The 23,594-nt window shown below is 44.3% G+C and overlaps 1 protein-coding gene and 1 long non-coding RNA gene across 2 annotated transcripts; one reads left to right on the top strand and one right to left on the bottom strand.

Annotated features, from left to right (window-relative positions):
• The first annotated feature begins 15,218 nt into the window (after positions 1-15,218).
• LOC124654438 lies at positions 15,219-15,878 on the top strand. Its single transcript, XR_006988354.1, has 2 exons — positions 15,219-15,455; positions 15,542-15,878. It is a non-coding gene; the product is annotated as an uncharacterized LOC124654438 (long non-coding RNA).
• Positions 15,879-20,687: 4,809 nt separating this feature from the next.
• On the bottom strand, positions 20,688-23,292 carry LOC124651087. Its single transcript, XM_047190229.1, has 3 exons — positions 23,047-23,292; positions 22,584-22,786; positions 20,688-21,348 (listed from the first exon to the last, which is right to left on the bottom strand). The coding sequence occupies exons 1-3, from the start codon at positions 23,261-23,263 to the stop codon at positions 20,755-20,757; spliced, it is 1,014 nt and encodes a 337-aa protein (XP_047046185.1). The 5' UTR covers positions 23,264-23,292; the 3' UTR covers positions 20,688-20,754.
• Positions 23,293-23,594: the final 302 nt, after the last annotated feature.

Here is a 23,594-nt window from a genome sequence, read left to right as displayed (position 1 = left end):
CAGCCTCTGCACCGCTATCTTCGATGCGGCCACCTGTTATGTCCTGGGCAACGGCGAGCGAGCTCGGTTCTGGTCCGATCGGTGGCTGGACGGTTCGAGTCTTGCGGAGATTGCACCAAATGTGGCCAAGATGGTCTCGCGTAGGAGGATCACCGCTTGCTCGGTGAGAGAGGGCCTGGCCGGCCAATGGCTGAGGGACTGTGGGCCGGACATGGATGAGGCAGCCCTCCCGGAGTTCTTCATGTTGTGGCAGAGGCTGGCGAACGTCCATCTTGTCCCGGAGCGGGAGGACGTGCTAATGTGGAGGTGGTCGACGGATGGCATCTACTCCGCCCAGTCGGCGTACATAGCATTCTTTGCGGGCCAGGTGAGGGCCCCAATCTCAGAGGAGATCTGGCGGTCTAGGGCGCCGTACAGTTGCAAGTTCTTCGCATGGCTGGCCTCGAAAAACCGTTGTTGGACGACAGATAGGCTTCGACGTCGGGGCTTGCCGTGTCCGTCGGCCTGCCCGCTTTGCGATCAGGAGCCGGAGACCTTGCAGCACTTGCTGCTGGGTTGCGTGGTGGCGCGGGAGACCTGGGTATGGGCTCTTAGGTGTTGGGGCAGGGAGGAGTGGCTCCCGGACCCAGACACCGATCTGCTGGAGTGGTGGACGTCCCGGGCTTGTCCGACAGCTCACAGACGGGACATGTGGACTGCCATCATACTTGTCTTCTGGTGCATTTGGAGGCATAGGAACGACGTGGTCTTCAACGGAGCGGTGGCTTCGCATGGTGCCATCAGGGACAAAGTACGGGAGGAGTTCGAGCGGTGGCGCCTAGCCAAGCTTTTCCGTGGCACTTTCTTTGATGTTCTTGATCCGACCGTTGTACCGTGGCAGGACGGAGAGTAGGCGTGTGTTTGGGGAGCTGCCCCCCTTATGGTAGCGCAATATTTGCCATCTTGGAACTCTTCTATATGATTGATACACCTTCCAGGGTGTATTCTCGAAAAAACAATTCTTGGTAGAAATGCTAAGTGATGATGCTAGATCATTTGGAGTGAGCCATTAGGGCAAATTAAGGCTACTTAAGTACTGTTTGGTGATTGTATCCTCGTATTCGTGTATAGACGCTAGTACCGGAGAATACCAGGAAGAGGAAGGATTCTACCCAGAAGAGGAAGAGCACTTTGATCACCTCAACCACCAAGGCAAGCTAGACTATTGCAAGTTATAATGTTGCAAGCTAATATTCTTGCAAAGTGCAAAGCCCCCTTGGGGCAAGGCACCATGATTCTTACATTTCTTACCACAAGCCTATCCCAAGTTTTTACCTTACAAGTTTTTACTTGTTTATTTAAAGAGTTGCTTTTATAGTTAACTTTGGTCTAAGTTAAAGAAGGTTACTAGAGTAGTAAAGTTAGTCTCAAGTTAGCCAAGCAAGATTAGCACCCCTCATGATTAGTGCTAGTGCTAAATACTAAAACTTGACTACTCTAGATGGGAACATGTGAATTTGAAATGAATTTGAAACCTTGGAATGATGAGTCATTCCATTGAATGATTTTTGAAGGTGAATATGACCAAGAGAAGATGGTGATTTTTGATACAAAACTGATATTGGTTTGAATGCGATACCTTTCCAATATTGAGTACCCCCACAATACCTGATTATGGGTAGGGCTTAACTGGAAGTTTATACATCTTAGTATTGGTTCCCTCTGAACAAGAATCATAGGGGTTATGCCGAGGCTACCTCTGTTGTATGAGAAATGATGTGAATTGAGGTGAATTGTACGGCCAAGCCCTGTGCAGTTCCCAGGTTGACAGTTGGTCTTCACTGGGAGACCAAGCTCATGGGGAGAGGTACCTATACTAGGGTTTGTAAGTGAAAGGTTATGGTTGATGATCCGCGTACTGTGTTACGATGATTCGGGGTTATCCCGATGGATGAAATCAAATGTTGTGGCACAAGTGTGCAACCTCTGCAGAGTGTAAATCTATTCGAATAGCCGTGTCTACGGTTACGGACGGTTGGAAAGGCCATACAGTGTTCAATGTCAGATCTTTTGAAAATGATGGTGAAATGAATGGTGAATTGGTGACTTGACTTTGTATCACAACAATGTTGCGGGAATGACACTAATGTTCCCACTTGAGTTAGTTAGCACATGAATAAGTCTTTTCTCAAATACTTGTGAACTAAAATTGGCTTTATGCAAATAAACTAGAGCTTAGCACCCCCTTACTAGAATTGTTAGCACTTACATTAGTATTAGTTTGCGAGTACTTTAAAGTACTCACGGTACTGTGTCCCTGGCTATTCAAATGGCCGGACTATGAAGAGGAGCAGAACTATCAAGATGACGGCAACCAGGATGTCTACGACAACTAGGGAATCTTCTGACGTCAGACGTTGGCCTGTGGACTAGAGAGTCCCTTCTATCTTACGCTTCCGCTATGAACTTGTGTATGTCCGTTGATCAGTAGATCAACTATTTGTGTAATATTGGATCATGTGACTATTTGTAGGACGACTATGGTATGTAATGAATGATGACTTATGATATTCAACTGTTATGTCTCGCAACAACAATATTCCTGGGATTGCGATGTATGGCATAACAGGCATCTGGACTTAAAAATCCGGGTGTTGACAGAGAGACACGCTCCGCTCTTTCATTTGAACACTTGTGTTCTTAGTTTTACTTTTAATGTTCATGGCTAAAGTTAAAAGCTGCTGCATTTATTGCTATTTGGTTGGAAACAGAAAATGCTTCATGTGGTAATTGGTATATTTTCTTGAATAATTTGATACTTGGCAATTGTTGTGCTCAAATAGATCATGTTTAAGCTCTTGCATCATGTACTTTGCACCTATTAATGAAAAAATACCATAGAGCTTGTTAAAATTTGGTTTGCATGATTGGTCTCTCTAAAGTCTAGATATTTTCTGGTGAAGTGTTTTAACAACAAGGAAGACGGTGTAGAGTCTTATAATGCTTGCAATATGTTCTTATGTAAGTTTTGCTGTACCGGTTCATACTTGTGTTTGCTTCAAACAACCTTGCTAGCCAAAGCCTTGTACTGAGAGGGAATGCTTCTCGTACATCCAAAACCTTGAGCCAAAAACTATGCCATTTGTGTCCACCATACCTACCTACTATGTGGTATTTCTCTGCCATTCCAAAGTAAATTACTTGAGTGCTACCTGTAAAATTTCATTCCTTGTCTTTGAAATACATAGCTCATGGGAAAATATCCTTAAAAACTATTGTGGTATTGAATATGTAGCTTATGTGTCTTATTTCTTATACGTTGCTTGTTGAGCGGTAACCATGTTTCTGGGGACGCCATCAACTATTACACCTTTGTTGAATATCATGTGAGTTGCTATGCATGTTCGTCTTGTCTGAAGTAAGGGTGATTTATCATGATCAAATGGTTTGAGTATGCATATTGTTAGAGAAGAACATTGGGCCACTAACTAAAGCCATGAATCATGGTGGAAGTTTCAGTTTGGACATCAATCCTCAATCTCTTATGAGTGTATTATCTGTTGTTGAATGCTTATGCATTAAAGAGGAGTCCATTATCTGTTTTCTATGTTGTCCCGGTATGGATGTCCTTAGTTGAGATCTATCAAAAACGAGAAATCAAATGCGATATATCTCCTTGGACCTTTGTACAGGCGGCATAGAGGTACCCCTTTGTGACACTTGGTTGAAACATATGTTATGCAATGATAATCCATGTAAATCCAAGCTAATTAGGACAAGGTGCGAGCACTATTGGTATTCTATGCATGAGGCTTGCAACTTATAGGATGTCTTATGCATAACACATATGAATTATTACTACCGTTGACAAAATTGTTTCTATGTTTTCAAAATGAAAAGCTCAAGCACAAAAATAGTAATCCATGCTTCCCTCTGCGAAGGGCCATTCTTTTACTTTATGTTGAGTCAGTTTACCTACTTCTTTCTATCTTAGAAGAAAACACTTGTGTCAACTGTGTGCATTGATTCTTACATGTTTACCTGTTGCACTTGTTATATTGCTTTATGTTGACAACTATCCATGAGATATACATGTTACAAGTTGAAAGCAACCGCTGAAACTTATATCTTCCTTTGTGTTGCTTTAAAACTTTATACTAAGAATTTATTGCTTTATGAGTTAACTCCTATGCAAGTCTTATTGATGCTTGTCTTGAAAGTACCATTCATGAAAAGTCTTTGCTATATGATTCAGTTGTTTAGTCATTGTCTTTACCATTGCTTTGAATCACTTCATTCATCTCATATGCTTTACAATAGTATTGATCAAGATCATGTTGGTAGCATGTCACTTCAGAAATTATCCTTGTTATCGTTTACCTACTCGAGGGCGAGTAGGAACTAAGCTTGGGATGCTTGATACGTCTCCAACGTATCTATAATTTCTGATGTTCCATGCTAGTTTTATGACAATATCCACATGTTTTATCCATACTTTATATCGTTTTGATGCATTTTCCGGAACTAACCTATTAACGAGATGCCACAGTGCCAGTTCCTGTTTTCTGTTGCTTTTGGTTCCAGAAAGGCTGTTCGGGCAATATTCTCGGAATTGGACGAAACAAAAGCCCACGATCTTATATTTCACGGAAGGTTCCAGAAGTCCGAAGGGGAGACGAGGAAGGGCAGCAGGGGACCCACACCATATGGCGGCGCGGGTGGCCCCCTGGCCGCGCCAGCCTATGGGGAGGGGGCCCCCTGGCCCCTCTGACTCCGTCTCTTCGCCTATAAAGTCCCTCGTGACCTAAAAACCCGACACCAATTGACGAAACTCCAGAAAGACTCCAGGGACGCTGCCGCCATCGCGAAACTCCGTTTCGGGGGACAGAAGTCTCTGTTCTGGTACGCCGCCGGGACGGGGAAGTGCCCTCGGAAGGCATCTCCATCGACACCACCGCGATCTTCATCGCCATTGCTGTCTCCTATGATGAGGAGGGAGTAGTTCTCCCCCGAGGCTAAGGGTTGTGCCGGTAGCTATGTGGTTCATCTCTCTCTCCCATGTGATCTTTATGTGATCATGAGCTTTGTGATCTAGTTGAATATCATCTATGTGCTACTCTAGTGATGTTATTAAAGTAGTCTATTCCTCCTTCATGATGTAAAGTGGACAGTGTGTGCATCATGTAGTACTTGGCGTAGGTTATGATTGTGATCTCTTGTAGATTATGAAGTTAACTATCACTATGATAAATATATTATCTTGGATTTATGATTTGACGTGGATATCCCTATGAGTGGTGTTTGTCAAGTACTTGATGAACTACGAGCGGAGCTTTTGTAGCCACTACACGATTAGTGATTCCATTAGGAGAGTTATCCAGAGTAGCACTATTATACACTCTAGAGGTTACTTTAATATGAACTCCGGATTCACTCTCCACGGTGTGACGGTGACGGTGTGTGCATCGTGTGTGTTTCCTTTATGAAGTTGTGGAGCTTGTTAACTCCGGCTTGAGGTGTGCTTTTGTAGCCCTACACAATGAATGGTGTTTGTTATCCAACAAGAGAGTGTAGCATTTATTCATTCAGTTATGTGATCAATGTTGAGAGTGTCCACTAGTGAAAGTATGATCCCTAGGCCTTGTTTCCAAGCATCGAATCACCGTTTATTTACTGTTCCACTGCATGTTTACTTGCTGCCATCTTTATTTCAGATTGCTATTACCACTCATATTCATCCATATCACTTGCATCTTACTATCTCTTCGCCGAACTAGTGCACCTATACATCTGACAAGTGTATTAGGTGTGTTGGGGACACAAGAGACTTCTTGTATCGTAATTGCAGGGTTGCTTGAGAGGGATATCTTTGACCTCTACCTCCCTGAGTTCGATAAACCTTCGGTGATTCACTTAAGGGAAACTTGCTGCTGTTCAACAAACCTCTGCTCTTGGAGGCCCAACACTGTCTACAGGAATAGAAGAGTGCGTAGACATCAATACTGAAGCCCCACTCGTGCGCGTTTTGGTCAGGGATACTGCGATGCTTACGGTCAAACAAAGATGGATGGTCTGACGTGTCTTTGTGGGCTCTACGTGGCCCCACTAGTCAGAAGATAACGGTCAACCGTCGGGCAACCGGCCGTTACAACACCTGTGATGGTTTCAGACAAGGTCTTGGGGAAAACTGAGGAAAAAGTAAGGAGCTGGGGAAACTGAGCACAACTAAGGAACCGAGGGCGCGAAAATAGAAATCCCTATATATAAACAATCCATCAAAGAAAAGGCACACATAACCTTCTTCTTTTTTTGAACAAGGAGTGCCCTGAAGGGCGAGGAAGCTTCTCATTAAATCGAAACGGAGGAGGTACAAAATATTACAAAGGACCCCATAAGATCTAAATGCACATATAGGTCCCTAGCATTTGCAGAAAAGACCTCACTGAGAGATGATAAAATGCAATCAGGTCCTTCTCTTTCCCCGCCGTCGAGCCAGAGGTCTGCTACGCCGCCGTCATGCGAAGAGGCGGGGACAAAACCACTCGCCTCTACACAGCCGTAGTATGCGACACCGTCGCCGCCATCTTCATCTTCCTCCTCGCCTCCACGGCCGGCCAGGTCGATGTCGAGGATGTCAAGGGTGCATCTTTGCGTCCAGCAGTGCTTATTGCTGGGGGTCTTGGCAGGAGTAGCATGCGATTCCATCCCCCACCTTGGCCTTGGGGACTTGACATCGCAGCTGCTCGACCATCCACCGGTGCCGCACCAAGACACCAGGGAAAGAGAGCCCCTGCTCATCTCCATCGATCCACCTTTCTCCGTCCGTCTTCCCCACCCCTCACCACCACGGCCGGCCAGTGGGAGGAGGACGAACAGAGTGAACATGGAAATCGAAGAGGGAGAGCAAACCTTGGGCTTATTGACGGAGATCCATGGGGGAAGGTCGAGCGCCGCCATCTCCGACCACCGGAGCTCCTTGCCGCGTCGCCTCCACCACCATACACACCGGATCTTGCCCAGAAGATCTGGCGCTAGACTCCCAGACCATGACATCCCGCCGAAAACGCTAGACCTAAACCTATCTACAGCATCGGCGCCTCCCCCTCCCCATCTCCGGCCGGCGGCGCCGCCGGAGAAGGGTTGGGTTCGGCCCGGTCTCCCTCGGTCAACGGGCAGAAGAGTGGATGGGGGCAGAGAGGGAGGAGGAAGGAGAGAGCCGTTCAATGACAATTACACATAACCTTCTGAACCATGCTCAACCAAGCATGCCGCAAAAAACAAGCACTGATTGCTGGACAGATAAACCTGAAACACTGCACGATTTCGGACACCACCTTCAAGAGCCCACAGCCACACTGATTACGTACTATCCGCTAAAACCCAGGCAACACAAGTATTTTCCAACCCGATTTCTATTTCGTGCCGGGGCACTGTACTGTCTTACGCGGTGCCCACATCTTAGCTTCGTCCGATCTCCATCTAGCGGTTTATATGAAACGGTGGGCGAGTTGGTAAGCCACGTGCGTGTACGGCCAACTGTGCACGTAGCCAGGCTGTAACCCAATAATTCCCCACATGCTGCTCTTCGTCTCGCGCGGTCATCGTAAGAGCATCCCCACTCGTTGACGCTCCCCACGCCCAAATCCGGCGAAATTTTCATCCGGATTGGACGAAAATTTGGCCTGGGGGGCAGTATATTTCCAGTCGTGTGCTCCCCAAGCGGCGTTTCTCGGGGAAAAAGAGGATGGCCCGAGGAGTCCGGACGAAAGAGGAGACACGTGGGCGTGGGCGATTGGTTTTGCTCCATCCGGAGTCCCCGAGCGCTCCGGGGGGCCGGGGATGGCGTGGGATCGCCGGATGAATTTAGGCCCAAATCCGGATGAAAACGAGAACCTGGGGGCGCGACTGGGCCGTTTTTTGCCGTCCGGATGTAAAAAACGGCTCGTGGGGGCTTCTCGGGGAGACGAGTGGAGATGCTCTAAGAGCATCCCCACTCGTTGGCGCTCCCCACGCCCAAATCCGGCGAAATTTTCGTCCGGATTGGATGAAGATTTGGCGTGGGGAGCGCCGAAGTTCCAGCCGTCCCCCGCAGAAACCCCCAACCTCGACCATTTGACATATTTCAAACAAATTCAACATAAAATTTAACAAGTTCGGCAAAGAAGAGTACGAAAATTGCTGAAACAAATTCGGCGATAATCGGTACAATGTTTAACAAGTGCCTGAAACAAATGAAGCACACAATTTTTCAAACAAATTAAGACAGACTAGTTGGCGTCGGCGTTGGCGTTGCCTCGGAGCCTCCATATGTGCTCCACCAGATCATCTTGCAGCAGCTGATGCATTGTAGAGTCTCGAATCTCCTGGCGCATAGCAATGAAGGCGGGATCCGAAGATAGTCATCTGCAGTATCACCGGGAGCTCCATACGCCAGCATCCTCATAGCCACTGTGCACTTCTGCAGTGACGAAAATCCAACCAAACCAGTGCAATCCGCCTTGCATCTGAAGTAGGGATCAAGCCGGCGGATGGCATACACAATTTGCGGAAATAGCTTTCGCTCATCCCGAAACGACGCCGGGAAACACTCTCACCGTGCAATGGATTGTCGGCGAAGTAGTCGGCGTACAACATGCGAGTAGCCCTCCATTCGCCGTCTCGGCTTGCACTTCCGGCGACCTCGTGCCGACCCACCACGCCGACGAGTTGCCGGTCCGGCGTACATGCTTGCCAAGCAACCAAGGATCATCATGTGCTCGTCGTCTTGGGCGGCCGTCGCCATCTCTTCTTGCATAAGCTCGACGAACATCCGCTCCTCCTCTTCGTCCGAGTCCATGGCCGGCGAGGCAAATGGACGAACACCGACGGGCGTGGTCGAGGCAACCCGAGCCGCGAGCGACGACGAGCGAGCAGGCCGGAAACGGGCCGGCGGAAGAGCGGCCGGATAGGCCGTCGTCCAAACACGGCGGAATATAGGCAGGTGGGGAAGGAGGGGCGGCGCAATCCGGGCAACAAGCCGGCGGGGTGGTGCCGGCGGCGAGAGAGATACGAGGGTGGGGAGATTTTGAGCGACGTGGCGGTGGGGTTCGTGCGTCGAGTCACCGACGGATCGGGCCCTTCCCCGCTTTTCACTCGTCCGGAGTCCCCGAGAGCTCCCCGGGGGGCCGGGGGTGGCGTGGGATCGCCGGATGAATTTAGGCCCAAATCCGGACGAAAACGAGGAACGGGAGCGCGACTGGGCCGAATTACGCCGTCCGGATGAAAAAAACGCTCGCCATGGGCCTCGTCGGGGGGACGAGTGGAGATGCTCTAATCCCCATCACTTGTTTCGTCCAACTCCAGGAACCAGAGGCGGCAGTGGTGTGGATCCCACGCCGGCGCCCCAACCTCCACCGGCGACTACCCACCCAGTCCCAACGCGCACGACCTCCGCCAGGCGCACGATGGAGATGGTGTGGATCTCATGAGTCATGACGGCCGCCTGGCCCCGGCGCCTCAACCGCCGCCGCCAACTACCCGCCCGGCCTGCTTCCTTGCAGCGGATCTGGACCACGACGGCCAGATCAGTGGGAGGCCATCGCATTCTTCAACGCCTCCAGTCTCCCGCAGCCTGTGCTACTCTAGGTACTAGATCTGATCGATTTAGCCAGGGCTTGTAACTTTTAAGAGCTAGCAGTAGCACTTCTCTATCAGCACACTCCACGCTGCAGCAATTATTCTCGTCAAGCTCATCACGCTTCCTCGTGACTACTAGTCAGTTCTTGTCTCAGCTAGCAACTTTTCGGATGTACCTTTCTACCTTTCTTTTCAATTCTGGTTGTAATATTGTAACTAAGAATAGTAATTTTTCTCCAACTTCTGGCTGTAGTTTTTGTAACTCGTTGTATTTCCTTTGTCTTTTTTACTTCCAGATTGATGAACGGCTCAGGGTGTTTTTTTTTCCAATTCTAGATGAAACTTTATGCATCTAGATGTAATTTTTAACACTTTTCTACATCTAGAATTTTTTAGTGGATCAATGTGCAGGATACGAATATCTTTTTTGATCCCAGATTTGGTGTACCGGATGTAACTTTTATCTTTTTATTACATCTATGGCTGCAATTTTTACATCCTCAATTTAGATAATAAATTGAATTTTACATCCAGATTGATGAGTGGCTCAAGGTGTTCTTTTTTTCAATTCTAGATGAAACTTTATGCATCTAGATGTAATTTTTAACATTTTTCTACATCTAGAATTTTAATAGCTGGTGCTTACTTTTTTACTGTGATTTGAATTTGTGTATTTTTTTTACATGCCAATACGCGTTCTTAACTGGAGGTAGAAAAGAAGGAGATGGCATGTGCATTTTTTTGGCGTGAATTTGCAACCACGTGGATGTGTTTCTTTTACACGATTGATCTCGCATTTTTTTCGTGAACTCGCATTTTTCGTGAACCTGTGACGGAGCCGTGAATGAAAAGCCTTCTTTTACATCTGCTGTGTTTCTCGTCCGGATAAAGCCGTCACCCCGTGTGAAATCAGAACTTTCTACTTTTAGAAAGCCAGAGGTGTCGGACCAATTTATTTCTACTTTTGGGTGGGGCACTCCCTAAAGCAAACCAGTGCTAGGGCACCATGTAGCAACGTCCTAAAGATATTTCAAATACACTTTTCCTAATTAACAGCTAGCTGTTTCTTAATTGGCGCGCAGTCACTTTTTTAACCGTACGATATCTTCACGAATCTCGGCGCAGATGTGTCTCGTTTCTCTTCTGTTCGCTTTCGACGCCTCGTGTGTTAACTCGTCTTTCCTTTTTGAGTCTTTTTTTTAGTTTCATTTATCTGGACTACCACCGCTCTGTCTCGTGTTGGTATTGTGAGGAGGCGGAAGCACGGCGGAGAAAGCAGCGGCGACGCCGCATCCTGCTCGGCCGGCGTCGGAGGGGGCTGTGGCCGCGGCGACGCTGCATTCTGGTTGGCCAGCGTCGGTAGGGGCGGAGCTTCTCGAGACGGGAAGAGCGCCGATGGAGGTTCTGCGACGCTGCAGCCGGCGCGAGCGGGGATGGGTAGAGTTTCGGCTCGCGTCCTTGTCCGTCCAACAGGGAAGAGGTCGTCGATTCGGGAGCACGGATGGCATGTGTGCCTCCGGCGAGCTGAGTAATCTTCTGTCCTCCTTCCTCTGATTTGGGTGGGTGGTAAGCACTCTAGCTCACGCGAGATTTGTCTTCTCGTGTCTTTTTTCAGCTTTTTTTTGCTATTGTTTGGAGCCACATCAGATGTTTGTTGGTGCCTCGTATGTAGAGGTAGCACTGCGTTATGTAGTTCGGCATGCATTTGTTTAGTGTTCGAAGCTTTCTCAGTTTGTGAAGTTGATTTGTAGTTGGAGGTAGCTAGCTAGATGTATGGGTACTGTTTGATTTGTTTTGTGTATGTATGTCATAATTTGACATCAGTTTTTTTGAAACCTAAAGCAGGCTGGCACTCTCCTACCCAAAGATCCAAAAGGGTGGGGCTGGCGCACTGCGATATGTTTGATTAACTTGGATATCTTCTCCAATGTGTAGCCTCGAGAGTTGCTGCAGTAGTCCAACTTTTCTAAAAGCTGAAAGTAGGTTGTAGGAACAACAACGATGGCACTATATGGTGTTGATATGTTCAGTTTTTGGATTAGTCTTCAGTAATATGTTCAGTTTTCTGTAGCTAATTTTCCGTATGACTTCTAGGAATGCACTTTGTTATTTGTGACACTTATTTTCTGTCTGGTGTTGTTCCCCATGTTTAGTATTGTAATAGTGTACCACACCTGGCAACCCCATATGGTAACTATTTTTCCATATGAATTCTGGCAATCCAGTTTGCTATCCGTGACACTTACTTTTTGTCTGGAGTCCTTGTACTGACGATGGAGTGTGTTATACAACAATATTTCATTAGTGCTGAGTTTCCATTTGAGAATAACTTATAATGCGTAGTGTCTTTGTTTTAGTTGCACGATCAATTCAAAAGTGAAGTACATAACTTCGAAGATGATATGTGTTCTTAAAGACGCAATTTCACAGTATATCTGATTCTCGGTATTATTGTTCACTATGGCCATAGTGACCGGTCCTTTGAAAGTTCACTCTAAAGTTTCTTATACACCTCTAGTTTTTCGGGAAAATATGATCCTTGAAACAGGCTTTGTCTTGAAGTTTAAGTAGTGTAGTTGGATGACTGATGTAAAAGTTGAGCATTCTGTCAATCCTATGGGTTCCCACTGTAGGTCGCTCCTTTGTTTGCAGAATGCAGTTTGCATAAGACCTATATTTCTTGTTTGCAGAGTTTACTTGTTATGTAGCTGCATCAGCAATATGTGTTAACCTGTCAACCTGAGCAATTGAATGGAGTTTTTTTTGTACATGACGATATAGTGCAGTACAGAGAGGCAACACCACAATCACTCCCTATACATATATATAGCTAGTAACCTGAAAGAAGGTGCAGTTTAGAACCGTAGCAATAGGTGTTTGTTGGTCATAACCCGAGAGATTTTCATTTAAAGGATCCTGATTTGTTTTTCATTGAAGTACAAACCCTGCTTCGTGTATGTTTTATTTTAATTTGGCACAAGTGTCAGCTCATTTAGCACACCAAATAGCCTGTGTTTCTTACTTTTGCATGGATACAACCATAATACAAGAGAAATTAGTTTTTAGTTGAATCTCATTTTAGTAGTAATTATTATTATCCACGATGGCAAGCGAGTATGCATAAATTACACACGGCAATATGGAGCTTGAAAAACCATTTTCATTTGCTGCATGTCGGCATATCATGTTCAATGTAAACTCACCAGTATGAGTAATTCATAGTTGCTACATGCAGGTGCTTTCTTGAACACTCCTTTTTGTTGATCCGTTGCTGCAATTCTGGGTGTTTTCCAGCAAGAGAAAACACAACATCAGTCTGAATCTTGATTAGATCATTCCAAGATATATGTTGTAGAATAGTGTTCTTCCCATAGGTGTAGCATGTATTAATATTTCAGTCATTCTCAGTGTTCTAAGTCATGTTCTTCAGGCTGGTAATTTGTCAGTATTTCAGTCTTCATTTCTTTCAGTCTTGTTATTTTCTCTCTAGTCATTTGTGTAATTCTTCAGTCCCTCAGTTTCTTAGTTTTTCAGTGACTCAGGTTTCCGTCTCTCTTTGTTTAGTCCCTCGGTTTATTTTCTTAAGTCTCTCATCAATCCCCTCGCTCATTTTTCGGCACTTCACTCAGTAACTTAGTTATTCAGTTATTTTTCTCGAGTGTGTATGTCTTCAGTTTTCAGTTCTTAGTCTCTATTCTCTTCATTTTGGAGATTTTCTTTCTTCATTATTATTTTTTCTTAATTCATTAATCTCTTTCTTCATTCCCTTATATGCCAGTCTTTCATTATTCATATCTCAGTCAATATCATCTTTGTCATTCTTCTTCAGTCTCTCAACTTCATGTTCTCATTATCTCAGTCTCTTCAGTTTCATGTATCTCATTTTTCAGTCTCAGTTTCACATTCCAATCTTATGCTTAGCCAATTTTCACTCCGTTTTATGTGCTCATTCTTACTTGCCCAGTTCTATGTTTTCTCATTCTTCAGTCTCTTTGTACTGTGTCTCTTAGTATCATTTTTTCTCAGTTCTTCCTTGTCTCTTAGTCTCCTTCATATGTTTTCATTTTCTCGTTTTCTCATTCTTCATCTCTATTTCTATTTCTTTCTTCTCTTTCTCTCATTTTCACTCAGTTTTAGTTTCAGTATAATATCTTTAGTTTAGTTTTCTCAGTTTCTCCGTTAATTCTTAATTCTCTTTATTTAGTTTATTCATTTCTTCATTAATATTTTCCCAGTCTCTTTATTCCTGGGGTACTAGGCTGTGAGAAGGCAAGCGGGGATAGATGTCAAGGAATGCTATCAGTCCGGTATGTTTCTGCCAATTTCCGTTAGTGTCTGATGGTTTCTCAGTTACCGGCATTATTCACTTGATGAGTTCATTTCCATCATTTTCTTAGTCTCGTATTCTTTCAATTTCCTGATTTTCATTTACCTACTGGATACTAGAAGTCCATGGCTTACTCATTTTCTTGTCTTTTAGTTTCTTAGTGTCTCAGTTATTGAATTTCTCATTCTGCCTACCAGATCTTTATTAGCTTCATGTGTTTGATTCCTCATTAGTATGTTTCTTATTTCATTTTCCTCAGCTACTTATTATAAAAATTTCATTAGTTTCACTGTCGCAATATCTTGTTCAGATTCATGTGTTTCCTCGTTGGTATGTTTTCAGCTTCATGTGTCTCAATATCTCCGTTTTGCATTTTCTTCAAGAATCAAGATCCACCCCGGCTGCCTTATCTCAATTCTAATTATTACTCATTTTTCAGTCCTTCCTCTCACTGCTAACATTTTGTATAGTGTCGATTACACATGGAACAACCTCAGCTGTTGATTGGTTTTTAGATTACTTAGTTTCATTCTTTCTTTTGTAAAGTGGTTTAGAAATCTGGCGCAAGTAGCACCGCTGGACTTTCTCAACGGTGCCCTTTATCCCGATGCTCTCTCTCTCTTTGATTCATTCTTTTATTTTAGTTCCTAGTCTTGGATCCCTCACAATTATTGACTGGACGAGTTTGTACTCATTGTTAGTTTTAAAGCCTTGTTTTGCATCTTCGACCTCACACACTCTGACCTACGGTCACAGTCACTGTTTTCTCCGTCGGCTACTCCAGGTCCTGCACCAATCAGGCACCAAGAAACATAAGATGCACTCCTCCTCAAGGTATTTCTATCTCTGGGTGCTCTATTGTCCTGCTTCTTATTAGCTCTTATTTAATTAGATTCTTAGTATAGCTCTATTTGTCTTGATTTGCAGATAATGCCCTAAGAATCTCATTGTTCATAATCCCAGTAACTTAGTTTCTTAGTTTTACAATTTTTGAGTTTGCATTACACTCTGGCCTAAGGTCGGAGTCGGTCGTATCCATTTATGCGCTCCTACTGGTGGCCATCATCCCATGATTTTTAGCCAAATTTAGAAGTAACTAACAATGTTCTCTTTGCTTTTCTTCAAACTTTAATTTTGTTAATCTACGGAGACCTATATGCTTCTGAAGATTTTGAACTATGAGTATGTCAGTATTGTGGTTAAAAAGATGCTTAATATCTTATGCTTTGGTGCCAGAACTTGCATGGATTGTAAGGTACAGAGTGTTTTGTGTTCTCAGTTCTCACTAGCATATTGAATTTTGGCAAAGCCCATGTAGATTCAACTTCTGGTCAGTGGAGATTAAGATATGGACCATCCCCTACATACACCCCACTACATATTATCAGAGGGTTTTCTGTCAGCTTTATGTAGTTAGGGAGATGGCATCTGCTGCCATAGTTTCCAAATCAGGGAAAAGATGTCATTTTTTCAGAGGGCTTCGGATGACATAGCAGTTGAAACAAGTGTGCATCAAATATAGTTTCTAAATCAGGTGTGCATCTACTGCCCAAAAAAACGCAGGAACAATTCAGAACCTGCTGCCCTAAATCTTATTTGACAAGAATTTTTTTGTTTCAGTTACAAGGGATTTCAAGAACATTCCTCTGACTGAATAGCATCTAGAATGGGAAGTTCTTTTCCTTTGTTCTTCTCTAGGGATTGCTCCTCTTTTAGCTCCACTGATGCTGAACGTGCTTCTCGATATAGATCCACAAAGGAGCATGGATGTCATGGAGGAAGTGGTTGGAGCACGTGAAGTCCTTTGTTTGCTGGAGAAGAAGGTTAAAAAGGTGGGATGTACCTGCTCTGCTTTTTCTGTAGCAGCAGCTAGGATGTATTTACATTCTTGGGCTTGTTCTGTATAGCACTGTATGAGTTCATTTTCTGCTTCATTTTTTTGGGCTTTCGCCTGATTCAGTTTTAGGCTTTTGCCTCTGACCGACTATAGTACTCAAGGACAAACATACCAACTCAAACATCGGACTCCTAGAACATCTCAATATGTGTCTGTTTAGTTGGACTCAAACAGACAGTTTTTTAATAACTGAGTCTTTCTACCTTAGTCTAGCTGTCATTCAATGATTGGTCCTGAAAAAGTGTCTGTTTACGAATTGAAAAACAGCTGCCTGCTGTATAGTCACTCCCTTCAAATAAGATGCAGCATTTGTACTTCTCTCTGTATGAACTGTCCAAGATAGTTTACTAGTTGATATATCATGAAAGCAAATTTTCCCTTTATCATCCTACCACAACCTGTGCAAGAGAGTAACCATGAGCTGGCTAGCAAAATGCTTGGTAATTTAGTCTGTCAATTAATGCTTAGTTCAAGAGTCATGTCACCTCCGAAAAAACACCTGTTATAGCAGCAGGACACTCCACAGTAGTGCAGTGCATGGTATAGCAGAACATCAGCAATGTAGGCGTCAGTGTTAACAGAGTGCAACTGCAATTTCAATAATCTGTCTTGCATCCACAGCATCAGCAAAGAGCTTGTTGGGGCGAAGTCGCGGCCACTCCCCTCCACCGCGGGGATCGCTGGGAGAGGCAGTGGAGGGAGAGGAACGGTGGCTCGAGATTCTGCGGCGACCTGAGGCGTCTACGGCGGCCAGCCCTGAAGCAGCACAAGGTTGTGGAGGAACAACTCCACCGTGTTGCTACAATGTGGACAGCACAAATGTTGAAGGAACCGCTTCAACGTGATGCGCTTGATATCGCTCTAGGGGCGTAAGCTAGATATCGCTCTAGGGGCGGGGCTGTCAAGAGTTCAATCCAAACTCTCAACACAAGATCTAATCCAAGATCTTAAAACAAGAACAGAAAGTTCTCCTTATTGATAGGTAGATGGTACATAGTCTGATTACATAGGTAGAGGTTGGACCTCTATTTATAGGCTGCATGAGCCTTCACTACTTAGCTCTACTTACAACTAGAGTGTTCTAGAGAACACTACGTAAGCTAGGGAAAGAACTACAAATATCCTAGTTACAACTTATACTAGAATACTCTGGAAACCACTACAACACACATAACTAGAGGACCATATTACCTAGAATATAGTAGAAGTGTGTAGAAGCTAGTACTAGATCTTACTTATGTTTTATTTTTATTTTATTTTATATACTGTCCCTCATCATTCTCCCCTGGTTGTTTAGAACTCGACCTCGAGTTATCTTCATAGAGTGCTTGTTATTGATGAAAAAGAGCCAAGTCTGCCACATTGAATATGTTGGATATTCCCATCTCAGCTGGAAGATCTATCATGTAGGCATTATCATTTATCTTCCTTAGAACAGAGAAGGGCCCGTATTTCCACCATCTAAGTTTCTCTTTGATGTCTAATGGTGGTCCTTCTTTCCGGAGGTATGCCATCACCTTATCACCAACCTGGAATGATTTTAGCCTACGTTTGTGGTCACTTTTCTCCTTCTCCTTGAAGCTATTACGATTTGATTGATTTGGTAGAATGATGATCTTCCGCTTGTTCCAAGTGAAAGAGTAAGAATTTTCCTTCCCTTTGTGTGTTGTATTCACATCATATTGCCAAGGTCTCCCAAGAAGAACATAGCTGGCATCCATATCAACAACATCACATAACACATTTGCATGATAGTGCTTGCCCACAGAGAGTGCCAGGTTGCATTATTTGGTGACCTTCATATTCACTCCTTTCTTGATTGTGTAGGGGTTTGGATGATCATGTGTCTCAAGTTTTAAATGGTTCACCAAATTCTGAGAGATAAGGTTTTCACACCTGCAACCATCAATCACTAATTTGCATACCTTGCCATTCACCGTGCATTTGCTCTCAAATATTTTCTTTTGTTGTGTGTTGTCGGGCTGCGGTGTTGAGCACAAGGGCCGCTGAATCACGCATACCACCTCCTCTCCCTCTTCTTCACAAATATCTTGTCCTTCTACATTTTCAGATTCATATCCTTCGCCTCCTTTCCCATCATGGATTGTTGTGTTGACAAATTTCCTCAATGGGCAATTTCTAGATACATGTCCCTCTTCACCACATTTATAGCATTTTATCACAGGCTTTTCCCTACTCTTAGCTCCGGCTTGCTTTGGGACAGTTTCTTTTGCATCGGATTGAGTGGTCACTTCTTCCATTCCGTGGGAGTGACTCCGAGATGAGTCTTCCATATGAGAATATGGAGCATTACTTGCCTTTCTTGCCTTTACCAATCTCTCTGCCTTTAATGCTAGAGTTTTTGCTTGACCAAGGGACCAAATTTGCTGCATCATCAAACGATCCTGGATAGCATCATTGAGACCATTGATGTACCTTGCAACTTGTTGATCTTCAGTTTCACCAAGGTGGCACCTCACTTGTAGCCTTAGGAACTCCTCTGTGTATTCTGAAACTGTCCTATTTCCTTGAGCACAATTCTGAAACTGAATAAATAGGATCTGATCGTAATCTGCAGGCAAAAATCTCCCTTTCAAAAGATTCTTCATCTGCCGCCAAGATCTCACACGAGGTTCTCCTCTTAGCCTCGCGATCTTCTTGAAGGCGATGCCACCATGCACCAGCTCCTCCTTTTAGCTTGTATGCAACCAAAGAAACTCTACGATCTTCCGGAATATCCATAACCTCAAAGAAAGTCTCCACCTCATACAACCAATCAAGGCACCCCTCAATATCAACATTTCCATTAAAAGTGGGGATCTCAGCTCTCACCTTGTATGTATCCCTCGCATATGTAGAGTTGTGTACTCTCGGATATGTATGGAGATCAGGTTCTTCAAGGCCCTCGTCATATTCGTCACCTTCGGAAGCTTCAACATACATTGGCCTCCTTGAAGTACGTTGGACAACACGTGAATGAGGTGTTTTTGCTTCAATACGACCTCCCATTCTTCGACGCCTATCATCTGCCTCCTTTGATGATTCTTCATTGGCAACAGGAGGAACACCCTTTCTTACCATTTCAACTAGCTGATCAAATCTGCGGTTAAGGTCTTCACGGAGCGCTTGAATTTGTTGATCTACAACATCCACTCTTTTCCCCAATTCCTCCATTGCTTGGTGCAGCTCTCAATGAGGAGACCAACAGACTGGATCGGATCGATAAGGCTCGATACCACCCGAAGCAGCACAAGGTTGTGGAGGAACAACTCCACCGTGTTGCTACAATGTGGACAGCACAAATGTTGAAGGAACCGCTTCAACGTGCTCGCGCTTGATATCGCTCTAGGGGCGTAAGCTAGATATCGCTCTAGGGGCGGGGCTGTCAAGAGTTCAATCCAAACTCTCAACACAAGATCTAATCCAAGATCTTAAAACAAGAACAGAAAGTTCTCCTTATTGATAGGTAGATGGTACATAGTCTGATTACATAGGTAGAGGTTGGACCTCTATTTATAGGCTGCATGAGCCTTCACTACTTAGCTCTACTTACAACTAGAGTGTTCTATCTACATAAGCTAGAGAAAGAACTACAAATATCCTAGTTACAACTTATACTAGAATACTCTGGAAACCACTACAACACACATAACTAGAGGACCATATTACCTAGAATATAGTAGAAGTGTGTAGAAGCTAGTACTAGATCTTACTTATGTTTTATTTTTATTTTATTTTATATACTATCCCTCATCAAGCCCCCTGCCCTCCGTCGCTGGGATCGCCGGGAGAGACGGTGCAGGCAGAGGAGCGGCGGCTGGAGAAGCTGCGACAAGCTGTGGCGACTGCGGCGGCCGGGGCGGCCGGGGCCAAGTCGCTGTCCCCTCCCCTCCGTTGCGGGGATCGCCTGAGAGACGCTGGAGTGAGTTAGAGAGACTGAGAGAGCGAGAGATGATAGCGACAAATGATTGAGAGTGAGACATGATAATGGCGTCGGTGAGGGATACTTTGTCCCGTGAGAGCTTTGAACTGTGTTTTTGTTGCTTTAAGATTCACACAGTTTCATCAAATGTTTTGGCCATTTAAAAGGGTGCTCGCTTTTTATAATTTTTGTAAAATATATTAGAGGTTTCGGTCCTACGTTTTTGGTTCCGGTCCCACATTTTATGATTCCGTCAGTTTGGTTCCGTCTATTTACCACCGTTAGATCAGGGTCGATGAACGGTTATTAAAAATACCAACCATTGTAAAACTTGTATAAGTATAATATGTTATTTACAATAAGTATACTTGTTGTAACAACATCTTATATTATGGGACGGAGGGACTAAATCCTAAAAAACTATTGGAGTATTTGTCTCTCCTACTTTGTACTCTCAACACGTTCACTGTACAGGACACGGAATAATCGGCCACACCCACAAGTGAGAAGAAAAACTCGTATCCAAAGAGCATTCAAGAGTACTACCTCCAAGGCTTAAGGTTTCTATTTTTTAAAAAAAGTTAAACGAAGTAAAGTTTGACCAAATTTTTAGAAGAATCTAAATATCATATAAAATATATTTTATTATCTATCTAATGATATGGATTTTGTATTTTCATGTTAATAATTTTTGATAAAAACTTGGTCAGACTTAACATAGTTTGACTTTCTAAAAAATATAGACCTTAAGCTTTGGGATGGAGGTAGTAATATACTTTTGAACCATCCATTGATCGGCCAAAGGTCACTTCATTGGTCATAAACCCCCAATATATTGACCAGCTCACACATAATCCAGTAGAATGTAAATACAATGTAACCCAGAGATACACACTAATACAAAGCCAAAGGTAGTCATATATCGACTGTTAATACCACTAACCAACATCATTAGATCATTGTCATACTGCAGAACAACAGCTGTCACCAAGGAATGCAAACGCATAGCACCTTCTAAAGCGGTGACCAAGCAACAACAACATTCATCTTGCAAAACCCAACGTCAATAGTACCATGACTTTCACCAGAATTTATTGCCGGGGTAAAGCTGATCTCTCTGTAGATCTTGGCCGCCTCTTCACCACCAACTTGCCTTAAGTGAGCACCAATGATCAGTTCTCCGTTATGTCCTTCAACGACAACAATATTGCGTGAGAGATCAATAAACCCATCATTTTGGAGAGCCACCCTGGCACCTTTAGAGTCCATCAACGTGACGTCCTGATGATCAATGCTAGCAGTACGGGCGAAAAACTTCACGCTGAAATTGGTTGACCCTTCTGAAAACCAGATTTCAACTCTGGCCTCCAATGCCGAACAGAGATGTGCATACTTGAACTCCAGCGTGCTGCGTGGAGCTGACACCAGGTAGTTCAGAAGAGAGCCAGCTCTGTAGGACTGAGCGATGCAGTTATACTCGAAGACTTGAGCGCTTAACGGCTTATCTTCAGAGGGCCTTGTTCCTTTAACTCGTAGTTCAATCTCAAAAGTAATGGGGTCATACAATTGGACTGCACGGATTGGACCAGTGAGGACAAGAGACGAGTCCTACAAGCATTCATGGCATCATGTGAGATAAGATTTGTCAGAATATCAACATGGTATCAACCACATACAGCGTCTAATCCGTTGGAAATGAGTATCGATAAAATGTAAAGAGATAACCAATACCATTATGCATGGTGTGGTAACTATGCATTGTCTCGCACACATATTTCCCAACTCAGAACTTTTGCATTAGTTTTAGATAATAAAAACAAAATACAACCGTTCGCTGGTACTCTCTCTCTTTAAAAATAAGTGACTCACCTTTTTCTAGATATGGATGTATCTACACACTAAAAGCGCGTCTAGATACAACCATATCTAGCACGGCCACACCAAATGAGTTTGCACTACACTTGTCACTGTGGGTCGATGAGTTTTTTTTCATATCACACCATTAAGTATTTATTGCTGTCTATGGTGTCCTCTCAAATAATTCCCTCTGCATTTGCATTTAGGGATCTCCATTACAAATAATTGGATTATTAACAGAAATTTAATGCCAAGACGCCTAGCCGTCTCTTTCAGCTCTAACTTCCTTTCGAGGGACGTGGACCGGGCAGTCGCGGCGCTCGCTGTTGCCGTCGTGCTGGTGCCATTCGACAGCGCTCTAGACCTGGTCGTGTGGCCAGGTGTGCGGGTTTTCGCCGGTTTTCCCAGAAAAACTGTGCCGTGTTTGGTTTTCTCTTGTCTGGTTTTCCTTATAAACCGGACACGGTGTTGTGTTTGTATCGGTTTTCGGCCAGTTTCCCTTATAAACTGGCCAAATTTTCCTCTTCTTAATGAAAAGTGCCGGTTGCTCCAAAAAAAAAATCAGCCTGCTGCATTTTAATATATACAATCCAGAACTACTTTTAAGCCGACGCGTTCCTTTAATAATTCAATATTGAAAATATTCTTTACTTTATGCGGTTACCACAAGCAGACGCTAATATGGACCAGTCCTTATTGTTGACCATTCATGCTACACCCAAGTTTCGACTGTTTTTTCATGGTACCATGCAACACCGAAGTAAGTCACACATCTTACTGCCCAATAATAACTTGTTCAGAAAAAAGTGCCATAATGCAGTAGCATTTAGCAATTATTATGATTTGAAACTAACTAGCTCTGAAGAACGATGATTATGACCACATAATTATAATCTATTTGCCTAGCAATCCAGAACCATCATGGAAATAAGGAAAAATTAATTAAACATAATCTAAGCTAGGAAGGCCAGGGAGTGTGGAGGTACCTGTGCAGTGAGCGTCTGACAGTTGTCCCGGGTACGCTCAAATATATAGTTGCGGTAGCCATCCACTGAATCACGCACAGCGATGAAGCCAAACACATCTATCGGCCAGCGACTCATGTTCAGCTCGATGACCTTGACGGAAAATATTTGTAGCGCACTCGCTGTCCCCATATCCATGGAAAACGGCTCAGACAACACCTCAGCTGCATACATCCACAATTGAACATATCAATATGCTTGGGTACTGATAATACTCTGGAACATCTAGGGATTATTTTACCATTTTTTCCCTCGCTGTATATTGAGCAAAAGTCCTAGCTATGCCCCACGTCTACATTCTTGTACATCCCCGTCACAAATTCGACAGAGCAACAAAGATAATACTAATAAAGTGACTAGTTTTAGGGGAGAAATCACTATCTAAGATTGGGATCATCGGTGATCATGGGGGAAGTCTACTCACTCCTTTCGTCGATGCTTCTGCAGTCGGACGACCATGCCACCCAATTGATTCGCCACTCGGCAAGATCAGCGACCATCTCCAGCTCTTCCTCGTCGCCGTCGCGCGGCCTCTGTGGTTCCTCGTTCACCGTCTCCTGCACACAAGCCAACCTTTTGTGCCTGGCAACTGTCTCCATCTCCTCCGTCACCGCCGCCCTCTCTGTGGCCTCCTCCTCCATCTCGATCTCTGCCGCAGCTGATGCCGGTAGCTAGGGTCTGCCGGAGCTGATGTCTCAGCCTCTTCTCTTGTTGTCTCCAAAAAAAACCTCTTCTCTTGTCGAGGGTAGCAGCCCAATGGTCGACCTCCGCTGAGCGAGCGAACGGCCCACATCCCGGCCCAACGCGTTCCGTTCGCGGGCGTGTTTCGACTTTTTTCAGCTGTTTTCTCTCTTCTCTTCCGCTTCTGGATTTGTGCATACTGTTTTCTTCAAACTAATTCATTGACCCTGCATTTGCCACGGGTTTTCAAGTTTATAATACTTTTTACAGTTAGCATTTTTCATAGTGATC

This window comes from Lolium rigidum, chromosome 5, assembly GCF_022539505.1.
Source record: "Lolium rigidum isolate FL_2022 chromosome 5, APGP_CSIRO_Lrig_0.1, whole genome shotgun sequence".
In the NCBI taxonomy this organism is placed as follows: domain Eukaryota; kingdom Viridiplantae; phylum Streptophyta; class Magnoliopsida; order Poales; family Poaceae; genus Lolium; species Lolium rigidum.
Note: the sequence above shows the minus strand (reverse complement) of the source record. Positions and strands in the feature narration are given on the sequence as shown.

Bases quoted from the DNA above. Each gene is read 5' to 3' on its own strand.
- LOC124651087 (XM_047190229.1), bottom strand. From the start codon at position 23,263: ATGGAGGAGGAGGCCACAGAGAGGGCGGCGGTGACGGAGGAGATGGAG. The intron at 22,787-23,046 runs GTGAGTAGACTT...GGATGTATGCAG, and splicing joins CAGAAGCATCGACGAAAGGA to CTGAGGTGTTGTCTGAGCCG. The intron at 21,349-22,583 runs GTACCTCCACAC...GAATGCTTGTAG, and splicing joins GTCAGACGCTCACTGCACAG to GACTCGTCTCTTGTCCTCAC.